Below are 14,673 nucleotides of genomic sequence, written 5' to 3'. Positions count from 1 at the left end.
TCCTTTGCATTTTCAATTTGAGGAAGCATTGACTTAATATTGTTTGCAATACACATTCGCATGAAAATAATGCTTAATCCATTTGATCTTTCCCATGACATAGACAAAGCTTGCTGCTCCAAACTGCTTGTTTTAGTAATAGTAGCCGGTTTATCAATTCGCAGTGCTAAGTCAAGATCCAAAACACCAAGGTAAAACTGAATCTATTCATGCCAATCAGTGAAATTTGTTCCATTAAAGATCAGAATAGAAGAAACTAGCAAATGAAGTGAAACAGGAACTGACACTGCAATAAAATGATCACAACATTAATGCTTTGAGAAACACATTTCCATTAGTAAATTGCGTTCAATCTTTGGATTAACTTATGCAATATACTAACATTCACATTTAATGGTGATTTTCATTCACCTAGGCATAATTGATAACCCTTTAAAGTTCGATTGGTCTGTCACCTTTGGGCATCCATTCCAATCTCACTACCATTCTATCAATTATCTTGATTAATTTAATAATTACTTGAAAGTTGGTGCACGTTTGGGTCAACCGTAATAATCAAATAATCATTCTGTAATAATTTTTTTACAAAATCATATTTCAATTCAATATTTATAACTTTTCTTAACAAGATCACTTTGCTGACAACATGTTGACCATAATATAAATGTTCATTGATACCTTACTCAGCAAAAAATTGTCCAAGTTCAAAACAAATAACCAATTTCCCACAATGAGAATTTTACTTGGATTAACTTTTATGTAAAATCCGACAACCCATGCATGCATAAATATAATTTTTCACCCAATACAAATGGGTCCATAACATTGCAACCATGATCAATTTACTATTATAAAACATGTGAGTGCCCCATACTTAATCAAACAATAAAATGGTTTGCAGGCATTACATTTAATGGCTCAATTCAGAATTTACTTCATGGGGAAAACAGTCAACGGTTTCAGAAAATCCATTGATGGTTTTCTAAAACTCAGAAATCCGCTCTCGATATTTTATTCTGTTGATAGTTTCAAAAAAATCGTTGACGATTTTATTCGGGCAGCGAGGTCATGATTTCATAACCATGATATTCCAAACCAATATAATCCCAATAAATCTAGCAAAGATTATATAAATTTTTTGTTTGATTCTAGAAATCTATCATGAACACAAACTTTACATATAAAACAATAACGAGATCGAAAGGCTTAACGGAAACGATCTTTATATTGAAAGGAAGATCATGATAATATCAACCATGGCTCCAATACCACATGTAAGACTTTAATCTAATATTCTATTGTAATTTATTGAAATAAAGAGGATGTTTAATTATCATGATCTTCACACACACACACACACACTCTCTCTCTCTCTCTCTCTCTCTCTCTCTCACACACACACACACACACACACACACTATATATATATTGCCTTTCTATATTACTTTTGATGCAAAAAAAATAAAAGAAACCATAAATTCACATACTGGGATCGTTTATGATATATATATATATCAATCGAGAAGAGCACTTGAAGAAATCGTTTCTCTCATTTCACCCTGATTTCTTTCTGTACTTCACCATATTTTATGGGAGTAGAGTTGATTGTAAGAGAGCAAAGGTAGAGAGAGGATGACAATTCTATATTTCTTTTATTCCATTACCATACAGATTATAATTCAGCTACTCCCCATAACCGTAGTTATATAAGAAAACCTTTCAACTTTCAGCCATTAAATCTCATATTATTTTTAAAGCCAATCTATTTAGTTAAACCTTTCATTATCCTTATCATATGTCATTATCCTGGACATATATCATTCATGTAGGACATATACTTACAATATCGACAAATACAATCTAAAATTATTATATTATATTTTAAACAAATTCATACAAATTCAAATTCCAAACACTAAAATCTAAGGTTACCTAGTAATAAGAAAGATGAATTTTATAATCAAACACTAAATCCTACAAACTTGGAAGCCTTCCTAAGATCATACTTCTCGCCATAAGCTTGATGCAACTATTCTGCTCTACAATATTTTTACATCACAAAGGACTGGTTTGTCACTGAATCTAATTTTCTTTAAAAAAAATTTGTTCCAAGATTCAAACTTGTTACTGATTCTATTTTTTTTATTCACTTTGAATCTTTGTTTTTTAAGAGTGTCAATACCTTTGGGGCTGGAAAAGAAAATCCATGCATGGTGATTGATATAGACCACTGCATGTATGCATGCATGTAGAAACGAAGCTTTCTGGCTTTTCTTTTTACCCCATCTTTGATAATTCTGTAGCGCTAAGCGAAATTTCCATCTCTCATCTTCTCAACAATTTTCTTGTTGTGCACATTTACTATGCGAGGCCCACCAGACCATATCCGGTGCAGAAATTTCTCATGTTTGGAAGCGGGGAAACTGCCAGGAATTAAAGATTTGGAGATGGCAGTTGATCGCTTTCTTCGGTCTGTGGCTGTTATTGACACTCCTGATTGAAGTGATGTTCACTCCCTTCTGGGTACTACTCTGATGATGGCGCAGAGGTGCCCTTGAATCTCCAGGATACCCTTAACTTTTTAGGGCACCATTGCTGTTCATAATCCCTCAACTCTACTCTCTCCATCAAAGACTATTTGGGTGTTTGTAAAAATGTTCTTTTGAGGTCAGGTTCACACACTTTGCAATGTGGGTTAATTAGCTTTCTGATGAGGCGCGGAGATGCCCTTAAATCTGTAGGATACCCCTAAGTTTTTAGGGCAGCATTGCTGATTATAATCCCACTACTCTTAAAAATGTGCTTTTGAGCTCAGGTTTACAGACTTTGCAATCTTGGATTATGTAACAGATCTTGGGTTATTAGTTTTCTGATGATGGCGCAGAGGTGCCCTTGAATCTTTAGGATACCCTTAAGTTTTTAGGCACCATTGCTGATCATAATCCCTCTACTCTTACTCCGTCTTTCAAATACCATGTGGGTGTTTGTAAAAATGTGCTTTTGAGCTCAGGTTTAGAGACTTTGCAAGCTTGGCTTATCTAACAGATAGGGTTATAATTAGTTTCAAGCGTAAATTATGAAGTGTTCTCTGCTGGTTCCACTGCTCCTTTTGACATGGGTCTTCCTCAGTGGTCATGTGTGTTGCCAGACACCTGCTGTTGTGAATGTTGGTGTGGTTTTTGCTTTTAATTCAGTAATTGGTAGAGCTGCAAGGGCAGCCATGGATGCCGCTGTCTATGATATTAATCATGATCAAAGCATTCTCAATGGGACCGAACTGAGATTAGTCATGGAGGATGCAAAATGCAATCCCTTCTTGGGGTCCATTAAAGGTACCATCAAAACCTTTCTCTTGTAGTTTCTTGTTTAATTTTTGGACATGGAATTTGTCTGAGGGATTCCAATAGGTACAGCCTGTTTCTTACTGTGATTGATTTTTTTTTTTCTCTTTTTCAAAGGTTACTTGCAGATTTTACTGCTCTCTTGCTTATTCTCCTTTTTCCTAAGTTCTATGCCAGCTGCGAAGTTTGCAATCTGTCAAACTCTTCCAATCTTTAAATTGTAAACATTGTATTCTAACAAGATTTAGAGTTATTCTGCCTGTGATTATCCAAATTCGTATTCTTTGGTCTATATTTTCATTTTATTTTATATTTTTTATGTGTGAAAGATTTATGTAATATTGGTGGATACCCAAAGATGCCAGTTAGATTGATAACTACTCAAAATGTAAGAATTGGAAGTTGGGCTTATTCTCTTATAACGAGTTGTGTCCTGTTTGAATGTTGGGTAGTCACTAGGAAAACAAGGGGAGAAAAAAAGACCAAATAAAAGTTCAAAAAATAAAATACGATAAAACAGACATGCACACAAATCAGTGGAAGCAAAATCCATGAGGTATTGTAAACTCTAGGCCGGATAATTTCAATCATATTCAGCATCATTTATCTTATATATGTATGTATATAAATGTGAAAGCACACACGTGAAACAAAAGCAATGATCTCTCCTGTTCGTGACAATGACATTTGACTATTTGCTGTTCTCAGAAATTTGGACTATGAGATGTTAGGATGCTTTTTTCTGATGTAATTCTCATTATGCCCCTTGAACTGAAATCATTAGAGGGTGCACCCTGAGAAATTCCTGTACTAGGATTAGTGAACTCCCAGTTTTGTACTATGGACTATCAGTGTCACAAAAAAAAAGGGGGAACTCGTATCAAGTGATTATGGGGTTACCATGTGAACTGTAATGTCCTAACTGATAGAGAATAATTTAAACTATGTTCGCAACTAAGAATGTAGAGACTTAGAAATGTCTCACAACTTTCTCTCACCCAAGAGGTTCCATAGACAAAAGATGCCAGTTAGATTGTAAATGTAGTAGCTAGCAGTTGGCTTCATTCTCTTATGATTATGTTCTGTTTGGTTTCTGAAGATTCATTAGAAAAGCATAAGAGAAACAAAACAAAATAAAACTCTAAATCTTGCAAAGGCTGCCCCAAAAAGCCAACATTTCAAGGATGGCAGGCTTTCCTTTCATATCCTTTTATTTGATTTGCCTTTCCTCATTTTCTTCTCCACAAATCAATAAAAGAGAAATCCAGGAAACTTCATAAGTTTCATGCTGTATAATATTATTCATACATGACATCATTTATCTTCTTTTACATATGCCGATTCGTACACAAATATGTGCATGCACTTGGGCTTTATAGTGAAAGAAGAGCTCTCAGCTCCCTTAGCAATGATAATATTTACTTAATGATTTTGTTTGTGGTTTGAACTTTGGAATATGAGATGCTACAGCGTTATTTATGCAGAAATTGATGCTTCTTGAACTGAAATCATTAGCCTGCCCTTTTGAATAATGTGCTAGATTCTTTTCATGTCCCTTTGGGGAATGATACAAGAATTGGGAGCTTAGATTCTTCTGGCGAGTATTCTAGCAAGTCTTTCTTTTCTCATTTGACTTGTGATCCTAATGTTACACCTTTTTCTCTTTAGTCTTTGATTTGGAAACCTAAAATCCTTTAAAATTTGAGGCTTTTACTTGGACTGGTCCTTGAGAAAATCAATGTCAGTGACTTGATTGAGAAGCTAAGACCTAATAACGCCTTTTCGCCTGACATTTGTGCCATTTACTTTAGGAGAGTGGAGACCTGTTCATATCTATTTTTCCACAGCCTCTTCACTTGGTCTCTCAGGGGTAAGTTGTTTAGTGTTTTTGGCTAAAAACTGGGTCTTCCCGTCCTCTTTGGAGGCTATATGCACTATTATGTTTAGGGGATTGGTAATGGGAAGGAGAGGGAAGCTTTGTGGCAGTGTACTGTTAGGGCTGGAGTGTTTGGCTAGAGAGAAATGCTAGAAATTTTAAGATCTATTTATCTGCTTTGGAGCAGAGTGGTGTTTCTTGCATCACTGTGCTGTTTGACAAATTGCTTCTGTTGACATGTCTCTCTCTCAGAGTCTCAGATTTACAGCAGGATCAGCTGGTTTTTCTTCAAGTTGTTCTGTGATTGTTTTCATTTTTCTATGGTTTTTTTTCCTTTCTTAGAGGGAGGATATTTTGTTCTCCTTGATTTTATTTTCCATTTTTGTTGTCCTCTCTCTCTCTCTCTCTCTCTAATACAATTTATTTGTTTATAAAAAAAAAAAACCCTACTCTTCCAGTTCTGTAGGACTATTAATTAATGATTCACAAACAAGAGCTACCTCTGATGAAATGATTATAAGCTACTCTTTTGGCCTGTAATGTCCTGGTTCAACTGTTAGCGGAAGAAAGGATTCTTAAAACATGTTTGCTGCTTGGGAATACAAATCTTTTGATTTTCGGCATAGATTTAGAAATTTCCTGCAACTTTCATTCTTCTGACAGGACAAATTTTGACACTGTTTATCTTTTTCATGTTTTTACATCACAAGAGAATGTTCCTCAGTAACAGAATCCTCAATATTACTACATACTACAAATTCTTACTGCTGAAATTTCTCTGATCCACACCTCATCTCTGACTCAACTTCATTTTGTTTTTTTTTTTTATTTTTTTTTATTTTAACGATTGTTGAAACTAAATGCACACTCACCAGAGAGTTTGGCTACCAATCTCTGCCTTTGAAAGACGCACCCATGTGTGGTTGGTACTTTTTTTTTCTATGCAGATGTATAACCTCTTTATTTTGACAAAAATATTTCTAAAAATCAATATGAACCTGAACCACTCCCTGACCAGGCCCAATTATATTGCTTGCCCTTATTTTCATAATTTGTTCTCTGTTCCCTTCTCGTTTCATAAGTTCAGGAATATCAAGGGCCTCAAAGCATGATCTATCCTAACCCATCTTATCCTTCTACTGCCCAAAGAAAGGCATAGAGACCATAAATTTCAATTCAAAAATAAGGAAGAGGAAAAGACTTTAGTTTCAAAACAGCACATTATTCAGGTTATGTCTATTGCAGTTTATTTGTGTTTAGCACTTCATGATGAAAGGATACATAGAGGATATGGATATGGAGACAAAAATGAGTCTGGGGAGATGATCTTAGACTTTGCTATGTCATATGATTTTAGTATAATGAATACTTGCTTTAAGAAGAGAGAAGAACACTTAATAACCTTTAAAAGTGGACAAAATAGAAGTCAAATAGATTTTTTTTTAACTAGGAGGGTAGATTGTGTATCATGCAAAGATTGTAAAGTTATTCCAGGTGAAAGTCTAACCACACAACATAGAATCTTAGTGTTAGATATATGCATTAAAAAATGGAAGAAAAAGGATAAAATAAACCAGTGTAGGAGAACTAGATGGTGGAACCTAAAAGGAGAAAATATAATAAAATTTAAAGATAAAATGATCAAAGATGGGGATTGGACCTTAGAGGATGGGATAGATTCAAATACTCTTTGGAATAGATTAGCTAACTCTATTAAAAAGATAGTAAAAGAGATTTTAGGCAAATCAAGGGGAAGATTCTCAAATAACAAAGAAAGTTGGTGGTGGGATAAAGATGTACAAAAAATCATGAAGACAAAAAGAATTTGGTATAAAATGTGGCAAAAATGTAGAAACAACGATAACTTTGAAAAATATAAGGAGGCAAGAAAAGATGCAAAAAGGGCCGTTAGTGAAGCTAAATATAGATCATTTAATAGTTTGTATGATAGATTAGGTACAAAAGAAGGAGAAAGAGATATATTTAAACTTGCTAAAGTTAGAGAAAGGAAGAACAAGGACTTAGGAAATGTAAAATGTATAAAAAGTGAGGATGATATTGTCTTGGTTAAGGACGAAGATATTAAAGAAAGATGGCGAAGTTACTTTAGTAAGTTGTTTAATGAAAACCAAATAGAAGGCTTAAATTTAGAATTGTCAATTGAGGAAAAGACTAAAAATATAAGATTTATTCGAAAAATTAGAGTTAATGAAGTTAAGTTTGCACCAAAAAAGATGAAAAATGGGAAAGTTATGGGACCAGATAACATCCCAATTGAAGTTTGGAAATGCTTGGGTGATAACGGAATTATATGGTTAGCTAATTTATTTAATACAATTGTAAAAACTAAGAAAATGTCAGATGAATGGAGGAAAAGCACTTTAATACCTATATACGAAAATAAAGGAGATATTCAAAATTGTAATAACTATCGTGGAATTAAACTTATGAGTCATACGATGAAACTATGGGAAAGAGTAGTTGAACAAAGATTAAGGTTAGAAACGAAGATCTCAGAAAATCAATTTGGTTTTATGCCTGGGAGATCTACCACAGAAGCTATTTATCTTTTAAGAAGATTAATGGAAAAGTTTAGGGAAAAGAAGAGGGACTTGCATATGATATTTATTGACCTTGAGAAAGCATATGATAGGATACCTAGGGAAGTTTTATGGTGGGTTTTAGAAAAAAAGGGTGTATGTTGTAGGTATACCGATGTCATTAAGGATATGTACGATGGAGTAATGACTAGTGTAAAGACTATAGATGGAGAAACTAGAGAATTTCCAATTACCATAGGTGTACATCAAGGATCTGCTTTGAGTCCTTATCTTTTTGCTTTAGTGATGGACCAATTGACTAAGAGTATTCAAAAGGAGGTTCCATGGTGTATGTTGTTTGCAGATGATATTGTATTAATTGACGAAATTAGGGATGGAGTAGAGGCTGAGTTAGAATTATGGAGAGAAGCTTTGGAATCTAGAGGCTTTAAGATAAGTAGAAATAAAATAGAATATATGAAATGTAATTTTAGTAATGATAGGAGGAATATTGGAGACAAAGTTAAACTTGATTATGAAGAAATAAATAGTACTTGTAGATTTCGATACCTTGGATCTATTATGCAAGCTGAAGGAGAAATTGAAGATGATGTAATGCATAGAGTTAAAGCAGGTTGGGTAAAATGGAGAAGTTCTTCAAGTGTTCTATGTGATCGTAGAATACCCTTAAAATTGAAAGGGAAGTTTTATAGGACAGCTATAAGACCAGCTATGCTATATGGATCAGAATGTTGGGCGACGAAGAAACATAATATCCAAAAAGTAAAAGTTGCCGAGATGAGGATGCTTAGATGGATGAGTGGTATAACATTAAAAGATAAATTAAGGAATGAACATATTCGTGGTAAGTTAGGTGTAGTTCCTATAGAAGATAAGATAAGGGAAGGACGACTCAGATGGTATGGACACTTGCAACGTAGGCCTTATAGTGCACCTGTGAGGAAGAGTGACTTAGTTACTGTGGGGGATAGTAGAAGGGGTAGGGGTAGACCTAAAATAACTTGGGAGGAGATAGTGAGTAAGGATTTAATGTCTTTGAATCTATCAAAAGAAATGGTCCATGATCGCATAAATTGGCGGAAAAAGATTCATATAGCCGACCCCACTTAGTGGGACTAAGGCTTGGTTTTGTTGTTGTACTTCATGTGGTTTACAGTTGTTAATGTAGAGTGTTGTTAGAGTATAAACTAACCCTGTGTTTGGGAGCTTGGAATTGGGACCTTGGATTTGGATTTATGTGGATTTTGACAAAATGTAGTATATAATTGTATTGAGTTCCATCCAAATCCACACAAGCCCTAATCCTAGGCCCATAATCTATGTTCCCAAACACACCCTAAATATACTTCTCAAATTCACATGCAATGGCCCAACTCGATTTTATTCCATGAACCATTTGTATCAATGGATTAGCTCAACCCAAAACTTGAGGTAATGGTTATAAACTGAAAAAAAAGATTCATAAGTGGTAATTAATGGAGTTGAAGTTAATAAATTCTGAGGAGTCGGTATCAATTTATGCCTAATTGCCCCACATATAGTTCCTCGAACCACATTTTCTAAACAAATCAAGTTCTATCCAAATTGATCGCTGAGTTTCTTAAATCATGTGGTTCAAGCTCTGTTTGGATTTAAGAATGCTTAGGGCATTGATTCTTTATTTGATGAGAGCAATTGAATGGTTGCCTTTGTGCATAATTTATGCATATGCAGTGTATTGATATATCATGGAGTCAGAACTTGAATTTAGATTTCTTCCTACAAGCTGCATTCTACCTAAATTGAATGGTTGCCTTTGTGCATAATTTATGCATATGCAGTGTATGGATATATCATGGAGTCAGAACTTGAATTTAGATTTCTTCCTACAAGCTGCATTCTACTTAAATTGTGATTTTGGATTTCCCCTATTTTTTGCAGCTTTTCAACTGCTTGAGAAGGAAGTAGTGACCGTGATTGGCCCCCAGTCCTCCACAATAGCTCATATTACTGCAGAAATTGCTAACGGTCTCCAAGTGCCTTTTGTCTCATATGCTGCCACTGACCCTACACTCTCTGCTTTGCAGTTCCCTTTCTTTCTCCGAACCACACACAGTGACTCTTACCAAATGGCTGCAATGGCTGATTTGGTTTACTTTTATGGGTGGAGAGAGATCATTGCTATCTTTGTGGACAATGAATATGGAAGGAATGGAATATTGGCTTTAGATGATGAGCTTCAGAAGAAGATGTCAAAAATATCTTATAAATTGCCCTTACCTACCGGATTTAATCTCAGCACTATAACTAGTTTGCTCAATAAATCCAAATTGCTTGGACCTCGTGTTTATGTCGTTCATGTGAATCCTGACTCAGGTCTTAGGATTTTTACTATTGCTCAGAAACTTAAGATGATGACCAGAAACTATGTGTGGCTTGTGACCGATTGGCTTTGTACCACTTTAGACTCATTCTCCCCAGCAAGTCAAACTTCGCTCAACTTTCTCCAAGGGGTAGTGGGGATTCGTCAATATATTCCACCATCCATCCAGAAGAAGGCTTTTCTGTCTCGGTGGAGAAAAATGCAGCAAAAAGGGTTAGCCCATTCTGGGCTGAATACCTATGGATTTCATGCTTATGATACAGTGTGGGCAACTGCACATTCAATTGATAAATTTTTAAAAGAAAACGGCAGTATTAATTTTTCTTTTGCCCACCAATTTCACGATCTAAACCTCAGGAAGTTTAAAGTATTTGATGGTGGAGATCTTTTGCGCAGGACATTATTGCAGACAAATTTCTCTGGTTTAACAGGTCATATTCAATTTAATCCAGATCGGAATCTCATGAGTGCTGGCTATGAAATCATTAATATTAACCAGATGGCAATTCACAGGGTAGGCTACTGGTCTAACTATTCAGGTCTTTCAGTTTTTCCCCCAAAAACTCATCAAGAGGAACAAGATAGCTATGCCCGTCGCAATCAGCAGCTTCAAAATGTCACTTGGCCTGGAAAAATGACAGAAAAGCCACGTGGGTGGGTGATTGCTGACAATGAAAGGCCACTGCGAATTGGAGTGCCAAACAGATTCAGTTTTGTTGAATTTGTAATGTCGGATTCACACAATGTCCATGAAATTAGAGGATACTGTATTGATTTGTTTAAGGAAGCACGAAAACTAGTCCCATATGATCTTCCTTACAGATTCGAGCTGTTCGGGGATGGTAGGTCCAACCCCAATTATGATGAGCTCGTGAGAATGGTTGCAGATAATGTAGGTGAAATTTACATATTTCTCAGAGTATTGAAAAAGATAGAACTCTTAAAGTCAATGCTTTCCTTTCAGGCTAGCATGGCTGGTGCATATTTAAGCATGCTAAATGCAAGAAATCCCCTTATATAGCTCTTGAATTATATGTGCTCTTATGCTAAAAAATATGGCACTGACTCTTTGACGTAAACCATTAATTTGCAAGGCCAGATACTATATTGCAAATTGTTATGCAGAACACGTCTATTAGCATTTAGATTGACATAACATTTTGGTGACAGGTGTTTGATGCTGCTGTTGGAGACATTGCAATTGTGCCACACCGAACTAAGATTGTTGATTTTTCTCAGCCTTATATTGCTGCTGGACTTGTCATTGTTGCTCCAATTGGAAACTCAACATCAAGTGCTTGGGTATTTCTCAAACCATTTACAGTGGAGATGTGGTGCGTCACTGCAGCTTCCTTTGTGATGATTGCAGTGGTTATTTGGATTCTTGAGCATCGTGTCAATGAAGATTTTCGAGGCCCCCCTAGAAAGCAGCTGATAACGATGTTCTTGTAAGCATCTCCTATTTATTGAAATGCGTTTTTGTTTTACATACACACACATGCACATGCAAGCACTCGTGGGGCTTGATGCTTTGAATTGTGGATGAACCCAATGTGTACCGAAGTATTTATCCTCACTTTCACTCATTTAATGTTTCAGGTTCAGCTTCTCAACACTGTTTAATACAAACCGTAAGGAATAGCTCAACCTTAATCTTTTTATTTGTCTTTTTAGCCATATATATGAGTGCATCCATCATTGGTAAAGTTGCGATGAGAAGGCCTTAAGGATTCCTTAAACTTGCTGTGTCTTGTTAAGATGTTAAAAAAATTTTTGGTCTTTCGTTTTTTCATATTTGACAATTTTCATTACGAATCTTAGTCCTTAAATCATATCTACTCTTGCAACTCCAATTAAAATCAAGCTGCGATTCATTAAAATCTCTAAATGCAACTCTTTTTAATTTAATTTTCTTCTTATCTGAATATTGGCAGACATAGAATTCCCAAAAAGAAAAAGAACCTAAAAAAAGTTAGAGATTTGGAATTACCAGGTGGGTTTAAGGGCCCAATATGACATTAAAGGGCATAAAGACGACAAAAGCTAACGTACTTTTGCCATCTAAAAGATTCTATTACAACAAGTCCTGGGTAGAGCAGAGCATTTGTTCTATAAAATTTATTTATTTTCTGTGCATGAAAATCATAATATAATTTATATCAAAGTTGATTACTTCATGAATATTTGTTCTTAATTTTGAAAAAGTTCTCTTGAAATTTCTTTGTTATTTTTGGGGGCATGATAATCATTAATTTATGTTCTCAATTTTTTACAAAATTCTCTTGAAATTTCTACTGAAGTTTTATAAATAAAGTACTCCTGGTTGGCGTTAATAACTCTTCTGATTATGATGCTGAATTACATAATTTTAAGAATCTATGCTGTTTGAAATTTAACAATCCTTTTGTCTTCTCATTAAATCACAGAAGAAGATACTGTAAGCACACTAGGGCGGATGGTAATGGTGGTGTGGCTTTTCCTGTTGATGGTGATCACATCAAGCTACACAGCTAGCTTGACTTCAATCCTTACAGTCCAACAGCTGTCATCATCCATAACGGGAATTGACAGTTTGATTGCAAGTAACTTGCCTATTGGATTCCAAAGGGGTTCATTTGCATATAGCTACTTGACGGAAAATCTTAACATACATCGGTCGAGGCTTGTTTCTCTAGGATCCCCAGGAGATTATGAAAGAGCATTGAGGAAGGGGCCAAGAGATGGAGGGGTGGTGGCTATTGTTGATGAGCTTCCTTATGTGGAGTTATTTTTGTCAAATCAAACTGATTTTGGGATTGTTGGGCAATCATTCACCAAGAGCGAATGGGGATTCGTAAGTAGATGTTCATAAACATATGCTTTCTAAGATCTCTTCCCACCCCTGCAGGAGCGGGTTCCCCTACACCACCCACTCCACAGACATGAAAATATAATTGCATCATGTACAAACAAGCACATGTGTACACAAGTGTTGAGCACTGAATAAGCATGCACTCTTCGATGAACACATAGCTTATATCCATTTGCTCTGCAGAATTATGGATATGAGTGGAAGTAATTTTTAAAAATTCAAACGTCAGGTTTTTGGTGAAGTCATCATTATAGTAGCATATTTTCATTTACATATTATTTTCTTTAAAGTGATGTCCCCTAATTTGCAACTATGGAATGCACCAGTTGTGCAACATGAGGTTTAGCAAAAACAACATCAAATTTTAAAGAAATAGTGATCTGAAAAGTGGAATGATTATCATGATAAATGAATGATATGGCATTTCATTTTGGTAGTGATCTTTTTATGGTATTTTCCCATTAATTCTACTCTGTATAATGAATCAGGCTTTTCAAAGAGACTCTCCACTTGCCATTGACATGTCTACAGCAATCTTGAAACTTTCTGAGAGTGGAAGACTTCAAAAGATCCATGAGAAGTGGTTTTGTAAGATGGGTTGTCCTGGGGCAAGGAGAGAAGATTCTGAGCCTAATAAACTTCACCTGAGCAGCTTCTGGGGTCTATATCTTTTGTGCGGAGTTACTACAATCACTGCTTTTCTTGTGTTCCTATTACGAGCGGTCTGCCAATTTGTACGGTACAAACGGAAGCAGAGGGACCTTTCTGGTCCACCATCTGGATCAACAAGTACCCACTATTCTCAAATCATTTTTAACTTTTTTAATTTCATTGATGAGAAGGAAGATGCCATCAAGAAGTATTTTACCCAGTGTGACAATTCTCAACCCCAAGTAAATTGACCAATGCAGCATGCGTGCTGATTGGAATTCTCCTAGTAGTGTAATTTGATGATTTTGGTGTTGGACACAGATCCTGTTTAGATTTTGATTTTTTGTTATAGCATGTAAATATTTCTATTTCTAATAAAACTATGTTGTAAGGTGTAGTAACATTTTGTTTTATCATTGTTGTGCAAAGTGGCTTGAATGCCAATGCGCAGTGGTAACAAACAAATCGAATCGGAACAAGCAATGCAAGCAATCAACAATGAATATACGGAAACAAGCAATCACAAATAGAATAAAGGAAAGCAAATAATAAAAAAACATAAGAATTTACGTGATTCGGCAATGTGTCTACGTCCACAAGAGCAGGCGGCTGATTGTCACTATCAATCGTCAAAGCTTACATCAAGGGTTAAAAAATATTGTTTATATTTAATTCCTATGTGTATAGAAGACTTAGAAACTATCTAAAATGTTTCTGTAGTAAATCCTAGAGGAAAATCCTCCAAATCTCCCAATCTATTGATCTCTCGATTCAAAATTCGTGATCTGTGCTGAACAAAATCGTTGACGGTGTCAAGTAAACCGTTGATGATTTAATACCAAGGCAAATCCTAAAGACTAAAATCATCGACGATTTCAGACAAACTGTTGACGGTTTAATACCAAAAGCAAACCGTCGATGCAATCGTCGACCTAATCGTCGACAGTTTCTTCCTACAACCTCTTTCCTTGTTCTTTGCTTCACCATGCTTTCTTGGTGCATGCGTTCCATAAAATGAACCCTATTCTGCT

The 14,673-nt window shown here is 35.4% G+C and overlaps 1 protein-coding gene across 2 annotated transcripts; it reads left to right on the top strand.

The window, feature by feature from the left end:
* The first annotated feature begins 2,011 nt into the window (after positions 1-2,011).
* On the top strand, positions 2,012-14,043 carry LOC131148672 (glutamate receptor 3.7-like). Of its 2 annotated transcripts, none has more exons than XM_058098541.1 (6): positions 2,012-3,332; positions 9,699-11,032; positions 11,311-11,588; positions 11,740-11,771; positions 12,567-12,973; positions 13,480-14,043. In XM_058098541.1, exons 1-6 carry the CDS (start codon positions 3,077-3,079, stop codon positions 13,891-13,893), a joined length of 2,721 nt encoding a protein of 906 aa, XP_057954524.1. In that variant the 5' UTR covers positions 2,012-3,076; the 3' UTR covers positions 13,894-14,043. The 2 variants fall into 2 exon arrangements, with proteins under 2 accessions (XP_057954524.1, XP_057954525.1); XM_058098542.1 differs by having other exon boundaries at positions 2,183-3,332; positions 12,570-12,973.
* The last annotated feature ends 630 nt before the right edge of the window (positions 14,044-14,673 follow it).

This window comes from Malania oleifera, chromosome 2, assembly GCF_029873635.1.
Source record: "Malania oleifera isolate guangnan ecotype guangnan chromosome 2, ASM2987363v1, whole genome shotgun sequence".
In the NCBI taxonomy this organism is placed as follows: Eukaryota; Viridiplantae; Streptophyta; class Magnoliopsida; order Santalales; family Ximeniaceae; genus Malania; species Malania oleifera.
Note: the sequence above shows the minus strand (reverse complement) of the source record. Positions and strands in the feature narration are given on the sequence as shown.

What these genes read in the sequence shown, in the direction of transcription:
- LOC131148672 (XM_058098541.1), top strand. Translation starts at nt 3,077, where the DNA reads ATGAAGTGTTCTCTGCTGGTTCCACTGCTCCTTTTGACATGGGTCTTC. An exon ending in CAGCTGATAACGATGTTCTT is followed by an intron (nt 11,589 to 11,739) that starts GTAAGCATCTCC and finishes TTAATGTTTCAG; the next exon opens with GTTCAGCTTCTCAACACTGT. An exon ending in AACACTGTTTAATACAAACC is followed by an intron (nt 11,772 to 12,566) that starts GTAAGGAATAGC and finishes ATTAAATCACAG; the next exon opens with AAGAAGATACTGTAAGCACA.